The following is a 21,630-nucleotide window of genomic DNA, read 5'->3' on the forward strand; positions in this document are numbered from 1 at the left end:
CTTTCGCTGTCGACGCCTGCAGCAAGTGAAATGTGTTTGATCTGCGCATTATGCGTTTCCACGCTCAACACTTAACTTGAGCCCATGTCTCTCCCTCTCACACTCCCTCTCTATCTGTGTGTGTGCGTGTGTGTATGTGTGAGTGGGTGTATGACTTGGTATCAGCGCTTCTTCATTTACTTTAGCCGGCGGCATTAAAAGCCAAACGAATTCATGTATTTCTGCCATTCGATTCCGAGCCTTCCTCTGTCTCCCTCTCGCTCGCTCTCTCTGCCACTCCCACACCCCCACACTGCCACGCTTCGACTGCCTATTCTCTGTTATGATTTATGGTAACCCAATCGCATAGCAGCTTTGTTTGGCTTTGTTTTCCATGTGCGAAGGCATTTCCTGCGCCCTTTTCCCATTGTCCTATGGCAGCCGATGCGGCGTATACGTAATGATCCAGCCGGAACGCGCTAGCAGCTGCCGTAGCCGTAATGATGGCTAGTGTAAATCGCGGTTCATTAATTATCAACAATTAAATCATTATCTCATTGGCAGCCGGCGCTTAGCTCGACTCGAGTCCACCGATTCGCACCGGTTGAATAAACGTTATTTAATTGCTTTGCAGTCGACATTTGGCTTTTTGGCCAGGTTAATTATGCAAATTTCATGGCAACGCAAAAAACACTCACAAAATAGAAGACACAGAAGATGACGACGAGGAAACAGAGAACGGGAAGAAGCAAAAAAGAAAACTATGCTCAGATTGCGTATCCTGCGGGCGCTGCCTTATTGACGCACGTCCTGCTCATTGAGCACAATTCGATGATGTGGAAAATTGCTTTAATCGACCACACACACACACACATACATACACATACATACATACATAGATACATATATAGACACTTGGGTATTCCGCCCTGCTCTTGAAATTTGAAATTTATGAAATTTATAACCAACATATATACAAGTATTCTGGCAACGCCCAAGAACAAATTTTGTATTTAATAACTATGATAATAATGTCACTGAGTGATGGCAAATTAAATTGACGACTGACGTGTCGCGACTATATTGTAAATATGCAAGTGAGCTCTAACGAAAGAGATAATTGCTGTTGAGTTGTGATAGCGATGTGATGTCTAATGAAATCGACAGTATTACGTTTAATACAATTAATGCTAATGCTAATAATAATATTGTTGACGATGTCAATACCAATGATAATGTTGGTGCAATCAATAAGGATAATGATAATGAGAATTATTGATAACGATATTGAGGCGACTTTCACTTATTTTTAATGATGATGATAACGATAAGGCCAAACTATGGTGTTACGATATGTAGGTGCGCTTTGAGGAAATGACCACATTTGATTGTCAGCAGCTTGAATGTCCTTTCATTGCCTACCCAAGCAATCAAAGCAAGCACACGCACATAAACGCACACAGACTGCCTAATACATTATTAGATGGCACGAGGGAGCTTTCAATAGTTGAGCCTCGAACCGAAACTAATATTTGGAGAGGAGTAGGCCTAATCTCGCTTAATCTCACTCTCTAGCTGGGGCAAGGAGACAGCATCTATCATGGGCACGTCAACAGTGAGGCCTAATCGCTTGTCCCTGCCGCTGCTCGATCAAATTTCGTGTAAAAGACCCCACTCGGGGGCCACGTTTATACAGGCAATTTATTAATTTACCAACTTGGCTGAGACTGAGCGAAAGCCGCAAAACCGTTTACACGCCGAGAACGCATGGAAACCACCTCACACGCACCCACACACACACAGACAGAGCCACACAGACACACACATGCAGAGAGATATAGAGCCTGGCAACGAATCGACGACAGCGGCTGGAATAGCGACCGAAAAACCGAAGTCAAAGCCAAAAGCCTCAACAACCTCGACAATGACGACGACGTTGCACATGAGCGAAGAAGAAAACAAAGGCAAAGGCAAAGGCAAGGCAAATGCGAAGGAGAAGACGACGGCAGGGCTATGCTAGTGTGCGTGTGCATGGACTCTGTCTCTGCGCGCTGCTTGATTCCGCAAAGGATTCAATTAAAAAAGTTTCAAAGGCAAAATGCGCATAATCAAAACAAATCAACACGTGGTTTTCGCAGCCTTGCCAGCCAGCAAACACGAATTGACGAATCGACGCTAAAACGATGCTGAAGCCGAGTATCAAGCGCCGAAGCCGAAGTTCCAAACAGCCGAGCTCTGACCTCAGCGTATGCCAACGGTTTACGCTGCTGACGCAGTCGTTGTTGTTTATTCAGACTTGCGCAGTTGGCACGTTCTCTTTGGTTCTCTGCCTCTCTCTGTCACTCTTACGCTTGTCAATTGGCAATGGTTAGCCGCAATGGCAGCGTTGCCAGACTACTACCAAACTAAACATACATAACATGTGCAATATTTAGAAATTCCAAGTGTAAACTAGCTGGCAGCGCTTGTAATTTGAGCAGCGCGACGGGTGGGGACCGTAAAAGCCTGTAAAAGAGAGTGAGAGAGAGAGTGAGGGCGAGAGTTAGTAAAATGGGTTTGGCACGTGGAGAGAGACTTCGACACACATATACGCAATATAGAGGGCGTTTTTTTGCTACTTTTTTTTTTGTTGTTTATGGTGCGGCTGTGTAAACGTAAGCCTGCGCGCTCCTTTGACATTGACGAACGAGAGAGTAGGGCAGCCGAGTGTAGGGCATGCGGCAGAGGACTACAGCGAGAGCGTAATAGTGTGTATGTGTGTGTAACGTTTTTGTAAATTTCGTAATCAGCATCCATTTTGCTCAGAGCCTGTCGCTGAGGCTGCGATTGCTGCTGCTGCTGATGCTGATGCTGATGCTGCTGCTGGTAGTTAAGGCTATGCTTGTGTCCCGGGTTGGCAGTGCCACTTCGTTGCTCGTCGCATTCAGTCCGCATTGGCAGCGTCGCATTTCGTCAGCGGTGGGGCTCACAAACGCGCGACGAGGTTAACGACAGCCCAGACATAGACCCAGACCCCAGACCCCATCTCTAAACGAAACCCTAACATTTCAAACCAAACGTTAACTGTTAAACGACTAGGCACGTAGCGTAGCTGGCGGTCGGACTGATCTAACCGAGGAGCAGTCAATAGTAAACACTAACAGTGAATGTAAGCAAACAAGCGAAAAACAAAAAACAAAAAAATAAAACAAAACTAAAATTAAACCTAAAACCAAAAACATATACATACATATGTATATCCATCTCTCGTGCATGGCCCAGCAAACAAATGACAATAAAGAAGTGAGCGAAAACAATGTTAAAAAAAAAGAACAGTTAGCGCAAATCCAGGCCACAAAATTCAGCTCACTAAAATAAATACATATTAAAGTGTATGTGTGTGAGCGTGTGTGTGTGTGAATGTGTTCGTCTATGTATATGGGTGTATGTGTGTGTACGCGCCGCCGTCGGCGTCGACGTTGTGCGTGTCTTTGAATTTTTGGGTGTGGACTTGTTTCTTGTTTCATTTTCTGCTGTCGCTGTCGCTGCTGCTGCCGATGCTGCTACTGCTGCTGCTGCTGCTGCTGCTGTATTTCTCTTTGCTCGCTACCTAACCGACCTCTGCTGTCGCCTGTCCCCCTCTCTCCTTGGATGTGCTTTCGCACACAGCCTAAAACTAATAACGGCAACAACCACAACAACAACAACAACAATAACAGCAATGAGTGCACAGTGATCAAAAGTGCATGACAACTGCAGATGCAGTGCAGAATTGTATCTTTTTTTTCTGTTTTTGTTTCTGTTGAACGAAATGATAACCGTTTAGCTCAGCAGTGAAAGCCCGGAGCCACGCCTCCTTTGCCTTGGCTTTGCCCTTGCTTGACCAAGTGACGCCTGTAAGTAGGCAATCAAATCATCAAAAGTAAATACGAATAATTGAAACAGTGCTAGAAATGTTTTTCTTGATTACTTTTTTTTCAAGTGTAGCTCAAAGTGTGCTTAAAAAGAAAACAAAAATAAATAACGGTAGATCAAAGTTCAATGCTAAGTAGATGCCGAACCGAGGCACGAGCCCCTCTTTTTGAAAGGCAGCCACAGCCACAGCTACAGTCGCAGCAGCAGCAACAGCAACCACGCCTCCATTATTATTACTGCTGACACACACATTCGCACACATACACACACACACACACATTTGCACAGAGCAAATCAAATAGAAAAAAACACAATATTCTGTGTGTGATGGTTTATCAAATAAATTAATTGTGTGTGTGTGTGTGTTTGTGTGTGTGTGTAAAGTGAACAACTACACAGCTGCTCCTTTAGCATTCCATTTACTGTTGTTGTTGTTGCTGGTGCTGCTGCGCATCATCAACGTCAAAAAGATAACACGCCCCAATTTTTCTTGGCTGCCAGAGTTTTTGTTTCTGTTTCTGTTTTTGTTTTTGTTTTCGTTTTGTTTGGCTGCTCTCCATTTTCTTTATTCTTTTTTTTTTTGTGTCTTCCTTTGCGCTGCTGGCTTTTGACACGTCTAGCAGGGCGACGACAACAACAACAACAACAACAGCAGCGGCAGCAGCAGCACAGCGCAAAACAAAAAAGGCAACAAAGAAACTAATAAGCAGTAACAACAAAAACGGAGTAACGGAACACAATAACGGTAACATCAACAATAAGCGAAATATTCGTAACAAGACGCATGTTGACAGCGGTCGACGCACTGTCGATTTACGACTAGCAGAAGAAGGTGAAGGACAGTGTGAGTGGGCGACAGAGAGGGTGAGAGCTCGAGCGAACGAAAGAGTGTGAGTGTGAGTGTGAGTGGGAAGAGCGAGGTAAATTGAAAGCAAAAGTTGGCCCACATCACAAGACCAGCAGAGCGCATGAAATAGGCAAACACATTACAACAACAGCCGCAAGAGCAGCAAACAAAATTGCACCGACCTTTGCCCACTGTCACTGTGGGCAGTGAGGGCAGTGAGGCCAGTGTGGGCGTCTGGGCATGTGGGCGTGGCAGTGTCTGCATCAACTAAATAGAAAACAAGTAAAGGAAAAAAAAATTGGAAAAACTGTCGCGCAGCCAAAAGGCGCGCTGAGTCCTTATGTTTTTTTCCCCATATCACGTGTGTATTGCTGTGTATGTGTGTGTGTTTGTGTGCATTTGTGTGTGTGTTGAATGAGGGTCCATAGTAAAAGTCATAAAACTGCCAACGAAACAGCGCCAAGGGACAGTTGATGATGATAATGCCATTGCAACAGCAACAAATAGATAGATAGACAGACTAGCGGACGAGTATGCTCAACTATGGCAAGACCTCGTTTAGTAACATCAGTCCCATCATGAAGTGGATATTCCAGTACTTTTATAGGAAAACTTTGACCCACTTTTGAATTATGAAAATCTGTAACAATTACTACAGTTACACTGATGCAATGCTAATGACTATGACACGAATAATGATAATGATAATAACGATGGCCATGACTAATGATGACAATAATAATAATGGTGATAATGACTGTTTAAGCCTGATAACGATGACTTATGAAGATGACTGATGATGTTAAATAATGATCATGACTCATAATGACGATAATAATAATAATGACAACGATGAACAATAATGTTTATACAAATAGTGATGATGATGTTGATGATGACAATCGTCTAATGGCAATGATGAGAACGACGATGATGATAATGACTATGATTAATGGTTTTAATAATACTACAAATAACTGTAATGCTAATAATTATACTACGAATATACATGACGATGATCCTGATGCTGCAGCTCTTGACGTCTCTGTGTCACAATTCAAACAGCCCAACAGAGCTGGGGGAGTCTTTACTGTATCTAAATTCATTCCACGTCCGATTGAGCAGGACACTCAAACTATGTGAGGGCAAACGACAAATGGGCGTGAGTTAGGAGGAGCTGGCTGGTAGCGGGCAGGTGCGCCGTACATCTATGTGGCATATAGTTGTATAGCGCTCAACGTTGCGTATGCACAACATGCCACATGCCGCATGCCGCATGCCGCATGCCACATGCCGCTGAAGCAGCCAGTGGAATGCCCAAAGACTGGCAGCCCAGCAGCCCAGCAGCCAATGTCGGCCTTTTTATTTGCCTTTCATAAGACACAATTTATTGCTGCCTTGTTACGAGCGCACACATATAGATGAGTATATCTATATACGGCTCAAGCACACATACATACATAGTGTGTGAGTGTGGGGGCTGAAGCATAGGCTCAGACGCTCCCATAGACATAGACGACGGCAACAAAATAGGATATATTGTAGGAAAAGAAAAGACGACGCATTTTATGGCTAAGTCTATGTGTGTGTGTGTGAGTGTGTGAGAGTGTGTCTATTGGTTAGCTATGACCTTCTATGTCTTTGACTGTAATGCAGCTGTTGTTGCGGCCTAAGCCGAACAACCAAGCAGTCAGTCCGCAAAAGTAATCACTGCTTTGTCCTGTAGCAGCATTGGGTCAACAGCAAAGCGTTCAGATACAGACCCAAACACACACACACACACACACACACACGCACACATACACTCATACACATATGCATAAGTTTGGCTGCTTATTGACAGCGACTAAGTGGGAAAAAACACAGTTTAAGGCAGTGCCAGTCACCCAACATGACGCCCAACAAATTGGTGGAGTGAGTGTGGTGGACCTGGGCTGGGCGCCTGGGGTGCTGGCATGAAAATGGCTCCAGTGTCAGTCGGCCAGCTTCGCAGTTCCAGTGGCAACGCAGCTACGCCCTCAGCTCCAGACTGCAAGCCGAGCAAACACGAGCGCCAGCGAAGGCGGCGCGAGCGAGGCCGACTGAAGTGCTGACGTAGAAAAAACTTTCGTAGAGCAGCCAGGCCCAAGCCCCAGCCCCAGCCCCAGCCCCAGCCCTAGCCCCAGCCTCAGCCAGAGTCCCAGCCCTAACGTTGGCCCAGCCCAACGCAGGCTCCCAAACACAACGCCCAAACTGAAGCAGCAGCGGCGACGCCCAAGCCAAAAGATAAATAACTTTAACTACTTGGCAATATTTCGAGTATCAGCAGAAATTTGGAGAATCATAGGAATAATAATACTGATGTGAGCAATATCAATGATAATAATAATTGTGCGTAATGACAATGACAGTGACAATGACAATGACAATGACGATGATACTGACAAAAAGTATTGATGATGATGATAATGATGATGACTAATGAGATTGAGAATGATCATGATGATGATAACCAATGATTAATGATGACGACTGATGAGAACGCTAATGATGATGACTAATGTACATAAATAATTATAATGAGAGTAATACTGATAATAATACGACGATACAAATAATCAAACACTAATGTTAATGATGATGATAATGACTAGTATATATTAGCTTATCTTGATACTGTCTAATGATAATTCTTAGTGAGAATGACACTCATAATAATAATAATAACAACAATATAAATACAACGATAAGAGTATTAATAACAATAGAATGATGAGCGCCCACAGCGACAATACAAATCGCAGACAAGTTGACAGACAGCAACTGCCACGCCCCTCAGCTAGCATTGTGCTAGGCCATGCTTCAATTTCTTTCCGTTGCTGTTGTTGCTGGCTTCATGGGCAAAGGGACAGTCGGGGCAGAGCAATGAGGTCAGCTGGACTAATGCAAAGTTTTTCAAAGTCAAAGCAACTAATTATAGCAACAATCGCCCTGTGTGTATGTGTGTGTGTGTGTGTCTTTGTGTGTGTATGTGTATGCAATGCTATATATGTATATGCTTGTATTAATACTCAATGTGAGAGAGCTTTAAATTGAATTATACACTGAGCTCATTTTGTCTGAGCTAATCTACCGACAACACCAACAGCAACAACAACAGTAACAACAACAGCAATAGCAACAACGATTGCCACCTGTGCGCCCGTAAATACATACACTGCACATCCTGTGTACAGTGAGGCGGCAGCCATTGCTGCCAGCAACACCAACACCAACACCGACACCGACAGCAACAGCAACAGCAACAGCAACATCAACAGCGGCGGCAGCAACAGCTGCAGCCCTCAATTGTTCATGTTGCTGTTGCCATTCAAACAACAAGCAACAAATTAGGTAACGGAAACGGAAAGCGTCAAGTCGTTACACAGCTGTTGTTGGCGCTGTGGGCGATGCTGTTGCTGCTGTAGCTGTTGTTGTTGCTACTGTTATTGCTGTTGCCCAACAGCAAGTTTATGCAAACATGTATGCGTGTGTATGCATGTGTGTGTGTGTGTGTGTGTGTGTGTATGCGGGTGTTGAGGAAATGACTTTCACTTGCTGCGTGCTTGAAATTAGCAATGCATAATAGAGAACATAATTTAAGCCCAGCTACAACAGCTGCAACAGCAACAATAGCGCGTTTTTCACATAGCTGAAGATGATGTGCAACTGCTTATGAACCCAATCCATCCAACAAGAAATAAACAAAGCTATTTAAATCTATGCCGCGAGCCAGCTGCAGAGCGAGTGTGAGAAAATGAACAGCAACATACAAGCAAATTAAGCAGCAGCAACACGAAAAAAAATACAGTAAGGAAACCCGACAACAGCAACAGCAACAGCAGCAGCAGCAGGAAGAGCCGACGGGACTAATTGAGGCAAGGAAAAACGGGCAATATCAGCGAGCATATTGTGCAGGTAATGGTCGAATTAAGGCAACATGCTGTGCGGCAGCAACACGACAGCAACAGCCACAGCCAGAGCCAGAGCCACAGCAACAGCAACAGCTGCAACAATAATACAAAGCTCAACTGTAGAAACAGGCAGCTGATGCGCGGCAGCAACAGAACAAAAGTTAAGCTGAAATGTAGACCAAGCACAACAGCAACATCAGCAGCAACAGCCACAGTAACAGCGACTGCGACAGAGGTAACAACAGCAACAGCGACATCAGCAACAGCAACAGCACCAGCAACAGAGAGCAAAAAGAGTTTCATTGCAACGGCAGCAACAACAACAACTGCAATTGCTGCCAATGCTCATATCAATGCAGCAATGGATATAACCTACAACAACTGTAACAACAACAACTGCAACACTGCCAACAGGAATAGCAAACACAATAGCAATACTAGTAGCTGCCCAGCAGCAACACGCACCAGCAACACCTGCTGTTGGTCGACAAAGATGTGGCTGGCATTGCCGCTGCTAATGTGCATGCTCTGTGCTTGCCCCCACACCGATGCTCTGCGGCTGACCAACGGCGGCAACAGCCTGAGCAAGGGCGTCGGCGCCAACAAGGAGCAGCTGAACATCGGCCTGATTGCGCCGCACACGAATTTCGGCAAGCGCGAATATTTGCGCAGCATCAACAATGCGGTCACCGGGCTGACGAAGACTCGCGGCGCCAAGCTCACCTTCCTCAAGGACTACTCCTTCGAGCAGAAGAACATACATTTCGACATGATGTCCTTGACGCCAAGCCCAACTGGTAAGTGAGCTGACAACTTATTTTTAGATACACGGAACGGAACTAGTTCCGTGAACTATGACAACTCAAATTCAATTAAAATAATAATACACTTTGCCCGAGAACTAGTTCATTTGTTCCATCCCATCTTATTAGCTCATTTAGTAAACAATGAACTAATTCAGTTGCGAACCAGTTCAATAAACTTTCTAGTTTTAATGAGATTACTGAACTGACTGAACTGAACCAGCTCGATGAACCAGCACTGCCTTTACTGGTCAATGAAGGAAAGTTCAGTTATTCAATCGAACGAAACTCTCTATTGAGTAACTCGATTGTTCCATGAACTATTTGACTGACCATTGAACTCGTCTATAAAGTTTATCTAGATCCACACATCCCATTAAATTTCATATGCTTAGAGAAATCTAAATCTAAATCTAAGTCTGGACGTGGCATATGCATAAAACGCTTTAGTGCTTTGTTGGGGTAAAAAAAAAGAGAAGAAACTAAACTGCGCCTTGAATAAGGGGACAAGGCTTTAGATTTTATAATGCGGCCACACGTCACATTTTTAATTAAGATTCATCTTGAACTACTTGGGCGCTCAGGCGCTCGAGCGCTCTTCTATACCCATTAAAGTTTTGAAAGAGCAGAGGGTATGACCTGGCTAGACTTAAGTCGAGTCGATGATGATGGCTCTTATTTATGTGCCTATGACTGCCTCTTTTTCTTCATACGCCAAAGGAACTAGTTCATTTAATAGACAACTTTTCTGTATACCTAAACGAGGTAACTGCTCGTTGAGCACACTCTCGTCAAAAATGTTGCATTTAGTTGAATAAGGCTACACTTGTACCTGGTCTGCCTTTCTCCATACCCCACCTCAGTCTCTATCTGTCTCGACCCTTCATATTCCCTCTTTCTCTTTCTCGCTAAATAAACATCTAAGAAGTATGAAGCCTGTCCACAGCAAAGCAGAGTAAAGTTATAAAGTGGATGTCATGTCTGTCAGAGAAAACTTTACCAAGACATAGATATAAGACAAGATAGGATACATAGAAATGGCTAGCTATATGCAGGAAGAAGAGGAAGCTCCAATACAAGAACTAAGAATTAATTATAATTAATTATAATTTAACTATGACTCCCATTTCGCTGAGTGTACCAAATGAAAGCGGAGTGTTGATAGCGGGGCTCTGCCTGGTCAGGCCAGGGCAGCAGTCGACGCGACTGGCTGGGGCAATCAGAAAAGGCAGTGCCACGCCCGCGCACTCAAAAATGAAATCAAATTCAATTTCCCATACAAATTATTGCAGCATTTTCTTTTCAAATGGAAATTCGTAGAAAGGAAGAAGCAGCAGGAGAAGCTGTTGGCAACTGAGATTTGATTTGGGTTCAAATTGGGGTTGTGGAGCCAGCAAACAAGATATAAGCAATCAATGCAGAAACGTAAAGTGCCAGCACCTAAACAACAATACGAGGGCTGCGGCTGCGGAAGTGGCTGGAACCGAAACCGAAACTGGAACTGGAATCTGTAAAGTGAAAATTGGAAATTGGAACTAAAATTCAAATCAGGCCGTTTCGCTTCTATGTGCTTCTATTGTTAGAAATGCGTGTGCATGAGGAGGAGGAGGAGGGGGGAGCGAGCCGGGGACTTGTAGAATAGAAAACCATTATAAATTCCCAACTGGCATACGAGCACACAGGGAGGGACAAGGAGAGCCGACAGCGACAGAGTGAGAGACAGAGTGAGAGACAGAGAGAGAGAGAGAGAGACTTGTATTGTCGACATGTTTGGCAATCAGTCGTTCAGTCGACATTTGTTATGTGTTGTAATTTGCGTACCCACATGACAGACCAGAGACCAGAGACCAGAGACTCTGAGCCGCCACAGCCCACAGACGGCAGTCAGCCACCCACTGGGCCACGCCCACGCTGAAGCCTATCAAGCTGGCTGCCAGCCCGCAATAAACATTAAACATGATGTTAAATTTCCTCTTGGTTTCTGTTTGCACTCGCTTGCCGAGTTTTTATTTTATTCGTTATCAATTTATGCAGAGACACAGCTTAGATGGAGAGCAAATATACAGACACGCACATACATATATATGCATATTGAATATATATAGATATATGTATATAGATATATGCATGGCCCGCAGCTGCGGCATAGCCAATCAGTTTTGTCGCTTGTCAAAGGGCCAGAACAAGACTCAATTTTCGAAGCTTCAATGTACAGGGAAATACACACATACAAATGTACATGCCATACACACGCACACACACACACATACACAGTTTCATGCATGCTTAGCCCTTGACCCACTGCAATGAAATCAAAGTAAAAGTTAGCTTGCAAATGTCCAACAGATATAATAAAACCACGAAACTCTTAGTGGAGCGTATTCCAAAGAGAAAAGAAAGAAAGTCAATATATATATATATGTATATAAATGTACAGGCTAAGAGCTGCGGACTACAATGAATAGACAGCTCGTTCATCGAATAAAACAAACTTAATCAAGGGAAACCGCTTCAAGTTAATCAAGTGGAGCTACTTCATTAAAATGAACTAGTTCATCAAAGTGAAGTCGCTCAGGAAATGAAACTAGTTAAACAGTGTCTCGAGTCATCACTGAAGAAGTGAAGTTTATTGGCAAACTTCAGTTTATCGAATTAAATGAGCTTCCGAAATTGAACTAGTTCGTATATATACACATATTCCTATTCACATACGTATATTAAATTTATAGTCTTTTGCTTTTGCACACAGATGTATATACATATGTGTATCACCTATATAGTTTCTATCTCTGCTCATTTGGACTATTAGACTTGGGACTTTTATTAGGCTCCACAAGTGACTTTAACTGCGATTTTCGCACATTCATGCAGTCAAATGCGGGGCAGCAATCGGTTAATGTATACAGTATTCCATATTATATTAGAATATCACACTTGCTAGGCCATTATCTTGGCCATTTATGTTAATTGGCACAGCCAATGAAAGGTCTGTCTCTTACCTCGAAGGCTCGAGACATGGTAATAGCAAAGGACGGTGCGCGACTAGGGGATACCCCTTGGCTAGGTCTCACTCCATTCGCAGGATAATAGCTCGAGATTCCCTCACACAGACAGACGAGCAATAGCGTAAATGGGATAAGTCTGCTCAGCTAATCATTCCAGTCAAAGCCATGAATATATACCCGCTCTCAGCACAGTCATCGATGGCTGTACAGGGTATACAAACCGATTATTGTCTGCTAAGCAAGAAATGGACAATAAGCACAGTCAGTGCCAGGGCCGGGGCCAGGGAAGGGCCAATGGACACGCAGCCTGTGCGCTTCGTTCTTCGTCCTTTTGCTCAGCTGAGCTCAGCTCGGCTCAGACTCTGATTGCCTGATTACCGAGGTAGGTTCATTTGCGGTGAGTGCCAGCAGCTGGGCAGCTGGGCAGCTGGGGAGCTGGGCATCTGGGAGCTGGAGAGTGGGGCAGCTGGGCACAATGCGTTCCATATCATCTTTTGTCGCTCACTTAACGCTCTTCCATTAGCGGTTAAAAATAATTGTTTCCATTGCACAACGGTGCGTATGATTAACTCCAATCGATGCGCAGCCCGAAAAACTCGCCAATCATACGAACGTGACAATTTGCACTCTGTTGCGGTCAAGGCCCTCAAACCCCCAATTACAGGCTCCACTGCATGCCGCACACATAATTTGTGTGCTCGCAGACATGTGTGAGTGTGCGTGTGTGTGTAAGTGTGTGCTGGACTCGCGCATTGTTTGCTGTCATGAAAATGATTGAATGAGTGAGCCGCAGAGTCAGCGAATGGAACTAACTCTGCCTCTGGCCGTACATGGGCTATTACAATTGTTCATATGAATTAGTTGCTTAGCAGTATTGTTCAAATGGAGACAGTTTATCAATTGGAACTAGTTCATCAGGTTCACAATATGAAATATAAATGGCTTACCACCACAATGAATTATTTGATTCACCAAATTGGATTAGTTCGTCAAATTGACTAGTTCATCGAATTGAACTTGTTCATCAAACTGAATAAAGGCTTCAATTCAAATTGAACATCATTGATTGAAAAACAAACAGCTCAACAAACTAAAATTGTTTATCCATTTGAAGGTAGTTCCTCAAATTAAACTAGTTCACCAAATGGAGAACTCACTCATATGGAGTGAGTTGCTTTAGCTTGATTTGTGGACTAAGAACTAGTCGAATTCACAGCTCACAGATCTTTTGTATATAGAAACAATCGTTAGTAATCAAGACTTTCACATAGAAATTGTATTCGATGATACAAGGTCAATAAGTTCACACCTTGCCACATGTATTCTTCTTCTTTTTTTTTCTTCTCCTTCTTCGTCTTATATTCACAGCTTTCATATATCACCGGTTTATTGAGTGAACGCTTCGCTATGCTGGCAGGACATTCGAAAAGTCATTTATCTTGCGGCAAACGAATAACCAAGGCAACTGTTAAATATTTGTAGGCTTTCCGGTTGCTGCTATTCTATATTTAACTAGGCACAGAGAAAGAGGTAGAGAGGGAGGGAGGGCGGTAGAGTTACAGGCAGAGTTACAGGTGGGGGTAGAGGTAGAGGTAAGGCTGTGCATAATTACTCATCAGTTCAGTTATCATTTGCTGTGGTTGACAAGCTGAAAGGGTAAACAGAGCCCAGCCTTCGCTCTGCCTATCTCTGTATTCATCTCCATCTCTAACGACAGACACGTTTGTAAACCTTGTTTACACATTGTCTACACAGGGCATTACAAATACCCCAGTTCCAGTTCCAGTTTCCGCTTCAAGCACCAGCTTCACCTCCAGCTGTCCAGCACTCATTGACCGCATGGTCAGTAGGCGGCAGAGTAAAGGGCGACAGCGGAGCACCGGAGCACCCGAGCAGCAGAGCCAGCCAGGACATCATCAATGTGCACATTAAAATGCTGTTGAAGCATGTTCCTGTCGTTAAGCGGCAAGCGCTTTCAACACCTGTGTAAGTGGCGTTGGCAATGGCGATGCTGATGCTGATGCTTATGGCACTGATGGCATCGGCACAGACACCTTTACCGGCACCGGCATCGATGCTTAGGCCCTTGTCGATATCCACTGATTGGCCAGCCACCTGACGGCGACTCGAACGTGTTTAAAAAGAACGTTAAGTGAGCAATGGGAAAAATAAGAGGCAACTCCATCATGGCCGACATTATGACACCCTATATGTAGCTCTTCAGTGTTTGAGGTGATACCCTATAGGCCCCATGTACTCTTCATTCCCCAGAGACTCTGAATAGTCAGTAGAACTTGTGTAGCCTATATACCCTCTATGTATATTCTAGATACCCGTATACCCTATGTATCCTCTATACCCTACAGACGGACTGAGTGACAGACCGAGCATCCTGATAGAGTCTCAAGTAGCAAAAGCCTCAAGCACTCACAATCGCAGAGAGGCATCACATGGATAAATAGATAAATGGGCGTGTGTGGCTAGCAATACTCAATGAGGGAATTATAACGTATAAATACAATAAGTACACGCAGCTACACATATATATATATATACACATTATGTATCTGACTGTTAGCGAAGAAAGTATATGCCCCTTTCTCATAAATTTTTATGATTCGCAATGCGAGGCCGAGTTCCATTTGCGCGCAACTAGTCGAGAGACTTGTTTATTGAAACTGGCTAACTGTGTGTGGCATCCCAATAGCAAAGTGATTTTCGCACACACACACACATAAGCACACATACACTCGCCTAACTGAGCAGAGCACAGAGAAAGCCACAAAGTATGTGGCCCATATAGCGCGCACACACACACACACACACACACAGAACAGCACAGTACAGCATAGTACAGTCCTTGCCCTTGTTCCCATCCCTCGGAACCATCTGCAGTTGCAGACCGACGACAGACAATGGCATCCATTCAAGTTGTGTGGCATAGCGGGCGGCCTCCATGCCAGCTAAAGTAGCAACAAGGCCGAAACAAATGGCCAGACCAAGGAGCAGCAGGGCGGGCAGGGGCGGGGAGCGTTCGAGAAGGAGCTGGACTCACATTTGAGAATGAAAGAGAAAGAGAGAGAGAGAGAGAGAGAGAGAGTGGGTTGCAAAGACCAAGTGGCAACAGGACTTTAGGGAGGGAGCTTGGGTTGAGCGAGCAAAGACCAAGGGCCAAGCAGACTCCAAGGAGAATCGGGGAGCAAAGAGAGAGGGAAGGGAGCCAGAGTAAGCAGCACAAAGGGAGGGAGAGGGACAGCGCGATAGAGAGAGAAAGAGTGACGCTGTAGAGTAAGCAGCTAGGGCAACAGGACTCTAGGGAACGAAAGCGAGTAGAGAGGGAGTGGGAAGCGGCTAGCGGGAGCCAGAGGCAGTCAAATGAAAAAGCATGGCCCTATCATGGCCTCTGGACCGACTAGAGTCAAACCGAGCAAGTAAACGCATAAAAATTGAGAACAAGAAAACCAGAGAGTGCTCTGGAAAGCGAGAGGGGTAAGGAAGGAGAAGGGGGACAGAAATCAAGATGTAGATAGGAGCAGAGATAAAGTATGTAGGTTCCGTTGGTTCCATTGGTGCATGCCAAGCATAAATACTTGTCGACAGCGGAGCGAAGCTGGCGTTTGCCTTCCAACTAATTGGGCAGCGGTCGGTTCCAGGTCAAGTGGGCCTCGCTCCCTCCCCTTCACTTCCCTACCCTACCCTACCCTACCATATTCTTCGAGGCCCAACCAGGCGTATCTAAGACTTTTGAACTTGGACATAACGCTTTTATTTACACATTATGTTAGAAGAAGAGCGGAGACGACCTCCGTTTCAAGTGCTCGGTTTTATGTTACAGACTATGGACTGGGCTTTTTTTCTGGCTTTGGTTTTGGTTTCGGTTTCGTTTTCGTAATCGGTTTGGGTTTCGGCTTCAGTTTTGGCCTTAGGATGTTGTTGACAATTGAAACTGCCGTTAGCAGCTGGAGCCGTGAATCGGCTGCGAACATTGCATTGTTTTATTAGAGAAGTAGGCCCAGGCCCAGGTCCAAAGTCCTGTTTCACGCCTCTCTCGCTATCACGCCGTTTCCCTCCCACTCGCTTTCACTCTCTTGCCTACGAAGTGCAGCCGCATCCTTGCGGTCAACTGTCCAAACAGGATGTTTTCGCTTAGCCCCGTAAGCCGTGGCAACCGCTGCTAATGGCTGAGGCCCAAGAACCGAGACCAAAGCCGAAACCGAGGCCGAGACCGAGCCCTAGTCGGTTAAAGCCCAGTAAGTAGCTGCGGCTAGCCTGGATCACACGCGATTTACATTATTTCTAAGTGCTTTGACATCAACCATTTGCCATTCTCGCCACAGCTGCACAGCCGTTAAATCATTCTCCAGCTGCTCCAAGAGACTCTGAGGATGAGCGCTATTTACATGCGGCTGTAGGGCGTAATTGAGTGAAGGCGTGTCTATCTGAACCTATTCGCTGGATTGACTAACTCAGTGATTGCTTGATGGAATAATTCTCCATGGGCTGATTACCAGGATGACCGACTCTTGAATTGAGTTGACTCGCAATTCTCGTCATTTGATAAGGATTGATCAATTGACGTATAGGCTAACTAATATCCTTACCGACTGTCCCAGTTATTGACTGATTCCCTATGTAAGTAACTTTTAGAGTGATTGATTGACTTTACACCCAATTCTTTGATTGAATTTAAGATTTATTGATTATCTGAAAGATTGTCTGACTGATTGACTAATTAGCTAGACTGACTAACTGACTTGTTGACACACAGATCTTTGCTGGACTTGGCTGACTGATTGAGTGATTGACTGACTGACTGAGTGGAGAACTTACTCTCGATTCTAGGAATACATTGTGGAGCGAGTAAAGACAGAAGTTTTCAATATCTTCAGCTTGGCCAACTGCATTTTCGCTCTGGCCCAAAGTCGAACAGAACTAAGAAGCAGAAATGAAGGAAAGTCCGAAAATCTTTTTAGAAATTCTTTTCCTTTTTGTCTTGGCTCGAATTTGGAGCAACAAACTCAACTTGCAGCTTAGGTAAACACATTAAAAGTGCATTTGTATAGGTGTCGCTGTGTGTGTGTAATGTATGGGACTTGTATGTCAGCTAAACATTTCTCACGTGTAAAGCTCCTCTGACAACAGCCAAGGCGAAAATCAACAGAAGGCAAAATAAAACGAGCCAAAAATCCCAAAATCAAAATCATCCTAACAACACTTTGATATTCGATAAGATGCTGCCAGCAGACACCCACGAGCAGCAGCAGGGCGTGTGCCAAAGGGTGCCAACAGGGCGGGTGTGTGTGTGTGTGTGTGTGTGTGGGCCACGGAATGGGATATGGCAAAAGTGGGGCGTCGTCAGCAGCATTCGCAGCAAAGCAACATCACGTCAACGTCCTCTCGTGAGCTCGTTGTCATTGTCGTTGCCAGCTCGTGTCTATGTGTATATGTGTGCGTGTGTGTGTGTGTATTACAGCTGACCATGTGACGTCAACAAAACAGCTATAAAATCTATATATGCGCCAAGTTTATACGAACCAAAACCTCAACCATAGTTTGGCTCTAATTTTCCTTCTACATTTTTTTTCGCTCTTCTTTGCATACCACGCCCATGTGTATGCGTGTGCGTGCGTGCTTATGTCTATGTGCGTGTGTGTGTATTTGTTTTACAGCTACGTGTGTGCGCTTAGATTACATTCATGAGCTTGCCAGAAGCCAAAAGCGCGAAAAGTCGTATATGTATGCTTATGCGTGTGTGTGTGTGTGCAATTATGTGTGTGTGTGTGTGTAATGGAGTGGAATTATCATAGTATTGATTAATTGTGCGTGCGTGCATGTGTAAGAACTGCTATGCAAAATCATTGCATTCTTATGATTGTACCCATAGGAAGAGAGCGAGAGAGTGAGACAGTGAGAGAGATAGAGATAGATTTACTGTAGCCGCATGTGAGAGAAGTGCGTGGTATATTCCAATTCCAATTTTTAGCATTTCAAGTGCAATCAGAGACACTCACCCCACACACACACTCACACACACACACACACACACACACACACACTGAACACTCTTCAATCTGCACTCTTCACTCGTGCACACTTGACTAATTGTGTTTCATGGCGCTTGACACTAGCTCGTTCAGTCCGCGTCCTTCGCGCATTGTCCTTCGACATTGTTCACGTTCGCTTAGCATTAATGGGTGTTTAACGAATGGGAGTAGTTGGTAGAGTGGGCTGCGCCCGACTGCGACACACCCTGGCCGAGCCGGCAGCTATGCATATGCCTCGGGGGAAGCTAAAGCATCCGAGGTCGCATATTAATTTCGATTTCATGGAAACGAAGGAGTTAATGCATGCCACAAAGGCACCTGCAAATAGCTGAAAGTTCTAGCTCTCACAGATTCCGAGAACAATCGATTCACGGAAACAGACGGACGGACGGACAAACAGACAGCACGACTATAGCTAAACCGAGAGACAGGACGCTGTTACCCACTACAATAAATACTATATATGTCGCCCTGTAGAGCTCGGCCACACCTACCGCCCGCTGAAGCTTATATACCCGGCCTGTGCCACTTCAGTGGCTACAGGGTATTAAACATTTTATTGTGAACCTTTTTTGATGTCGCTACAGGCTTTTCAAGCATATTTTAACAGCAGCGCTGTGTAAGTGTGTGTGTGTGTGTGTGTGTGTGTGTGTGTGTGTGTGTGTGTGTGTGTGTGTGTGTGTGTGTGTGTGTGTGTGTGTGTGTGTGTGTGTGTGTGTGTGTGTGTGTGTGTGTGTGTGTGTGTGTGTGTGTGTGTGCGCTTGTCTATGAACCAACATGAATACCAAATTGTATTGAGCTAGGTGCCTCTGGCTGTGGCTGTGGCTGTTGCTGTGGCTGTGCTCCTCTCTCTATCCCCGTCCCCTGCCTCTGTTCCTGCCTCTATCGCTGCCTCTGTCTCTGTCTTTGACACTCACTTGGAGCTGCTGTCAGCTCACTGTGTTTCCGTTTCCGCGTCAGCCTGCCAAATATGTTGCTTAATGCAAAAACTTTGCCAAGCACACACACGTGCACACACACACACACACACACACACATGTGTGTATGTGCCCAAACTCTTGATAACTTGCGATAAAAATGAAGGCAATTGAATGATGCTCAAATGAAATTAATGGATGCTGTAATAAGTTGACAGACTTCTCAGCCACACACACCCACACACACGCCCTTACCTCAAGTATGTGTGTGTTATGTATGCTTCAATGGGTTGTCAACGCCTCTACTCAGACTGCGAGCAGGGAAAAAAACCCACATGTAAGCTTAATGGTTTCTGATTTGAGCCGTAATTCAATTTGAAATTTCAAATCTTAAGCTAATTAAAGCACACACCAGTGAGGGCAGACAGGAAATGCCAATGCTCGGTTCTCTGTGTCTCTGTGTGTGGTCCCTCTCTCGGCGCTTCTCACAAAAACTCTGCTCAGCTTAATTATGTCTAATGAAAGCCATAATTCGATTGGAGTTAAAAATTGTAAACTTGATTAACAGGTGAAACAAGATTGTCTCACTTTCGCTCTCTCTCTCTCTCTCTCTCTCTCTCTCTCTCTCTCTCGTTCTCTCCTGTTCCTGTATTACTTCTGTCTATAATTCTAAAAGGCAATATGAGTTGCACTTCATATTGCATCGTCGCTCTCAATCTGTCTTTCTATCTCACTTCTACTGTCTCTCTCTCTCTCACTCTCTCGCCGTGTATTAATAACTTTATTAATGTATCTCTATCCCTTTCTCTGTCTCTCTGTATTTCACTACCTCTTCTTGGTCTGCACTTTATCATTAGCTTGTTGGTCAAGCGTGCTAAAATGCTGATTCGATTTCCGATGAATTGAACACTTGTCTTCCAATTCGTGGAACCATGAAACAGTCAGTCGGGCACATTCCTAAATTTCGGCTGAATTCCTTTATGAAAGGGAAAACCATTGCTCAAATTGCGAACCAATTTAGAAATTGTTTTCAGGTTTAAAATGTAAACCAGAAAAAGTTTTCTTAGCTTTTGCTCTCCGCCGTGTGCCTCGCTGCCTTCGGTGGCTTTCGGTGGCTTTCGGTGGCTGACAAGCGCGAGTAACTGGATGAGTGCCACTGCTTGACGGCAGCACTGGATGCCTGCCAGCTGCTGAGGCCGCGATGGGGCTGGTAGCTGCAGGGGGAGGTGGAGGTGGAGGCGGAGGTGGAAGCGAAGGTGGCGCTTGCCTGGCTGGCTGTTAGCCAAAAATTGTAGCAGCACGGTGTCAAAATTCAATTTACGCATTATTATGCGTACATAAATGAGTCGACACCCTCCCGGCCCGCCCCTCCCTCGCCTTCGGTACTACGCGACTCTACGCCATGCCGTCTTTTGAGTAGAGAAAAGCAGTTCTCGGCTGTTTTGACTACCAGCTCGGCGTGCGTTCTATGCGATTCTCACTACCTACTTATTGTCGCTGTGACAGTTCAAAAAGGGAAACGGGAAACAGGGAACGGGAAACGGGGAACGGCGAACGTGGCAAGCAGCTCGAGTGGCTGCGGCAGCATGTCGCTGATTGTGGCTACAGTGGAACCACTGAATGAATTATTGGCGTTGCCAGCGCTGTCAAAAGGAGACGTTGCGTAAAACCCTCACTTGCTCTAAGTGTGTGTGTATGCGTGTGTGTGTGTGTGCGTGATAAAAGAGGCGAACTTTTGAATTTCAATTTCAGTTTGAAATTCAGTTTCAATTTTAACACTTTTACTTAAAATATGTTCGCGTTTTTACTCTGATAGGCTGATATGCTGCAGCCCCGATTCCTTTCTGGCCGTACCCTCGTTCAATAAATTGTCTACCTAGGCCCATATAGAACCTATATAGAATGTTCAGCTGCACTCGCACCTTCTACGACGCTTCAAAGCAAAACGAATCAATATTTAAAGTCAAGCAACTGCTGAGGTTCATTAGAGATTGAATCCATAGCTGGCCTTCTGTCTCTTTTATGAAACTCAACTATTTTATGGAGCACGAGAAAATACTATGGAATGTTCCGGCGTATTTTAATTAAATCACAGACTGTACTTTGAGCCCTGTTGCCTAACTTTATTCAAATTGACAACAAACAGCAAACATTTGGCTAAGCATAATCGGCCAAGTTGTAGACTTAATTGCTTTGCTGTTTCTCAAAG

The 21,630-nt window shown here is 44.7% G+C and overlaps 1 protein-coding gene across 10 annotated transcripts in view; it reads left to right on the top strand.

Moving 5' to 3' along the window:
• Nucleotides 1-2,845: 2,845 nt before the first annotated feature.
• Nmdar2 (glutamate ionotropic receptor NMDA type subunit 2) overlaps nt 2,846-21,630 on the top strand; it is a 31,424-nt gene continuing 12,639 nt past the window's right edge. For 2 of the 10 annotated variants that reach the window (XM_018107397.3, XM_030387069.2), the window contains exons 1-2: nt 2,846-3,127; nt 8,343-9,449. In XM_018107397.3, the coding sequence (XP_017962886.2) occupies nt 8,660-9,449 (790 nt within the window). In that variant the 5' untranslated portion in view covers nt 2,846-3,127; nt 8,343-8,659. Of the gene's footprint in view, nt 3,128-3,159; nt 4,619-8,314; nt 9,450-21,630 lie in introns of those variants that run through there. The other 8 variants (XM_089264780.1, XM_089264781.1, XM_089264782.1 and 5 more) reach the window with 8 other exon arrangements.

The sequence above is a fragment of the Drosophila navojoa genome, chromosome X, assembly GCF_054131105.1.
Source record: "Drosophila navojoa isolate 15081-1374.11 chromosome X, UAZ_NAV_1.0, whole genome shotgun sequence".
NCBI classification, from domain to species: Eukaryota; Metazoa; Arthropoda; class Insecta; order Diptera; family Drosophilidae; genus Drosophila; species Drosophila navojoa.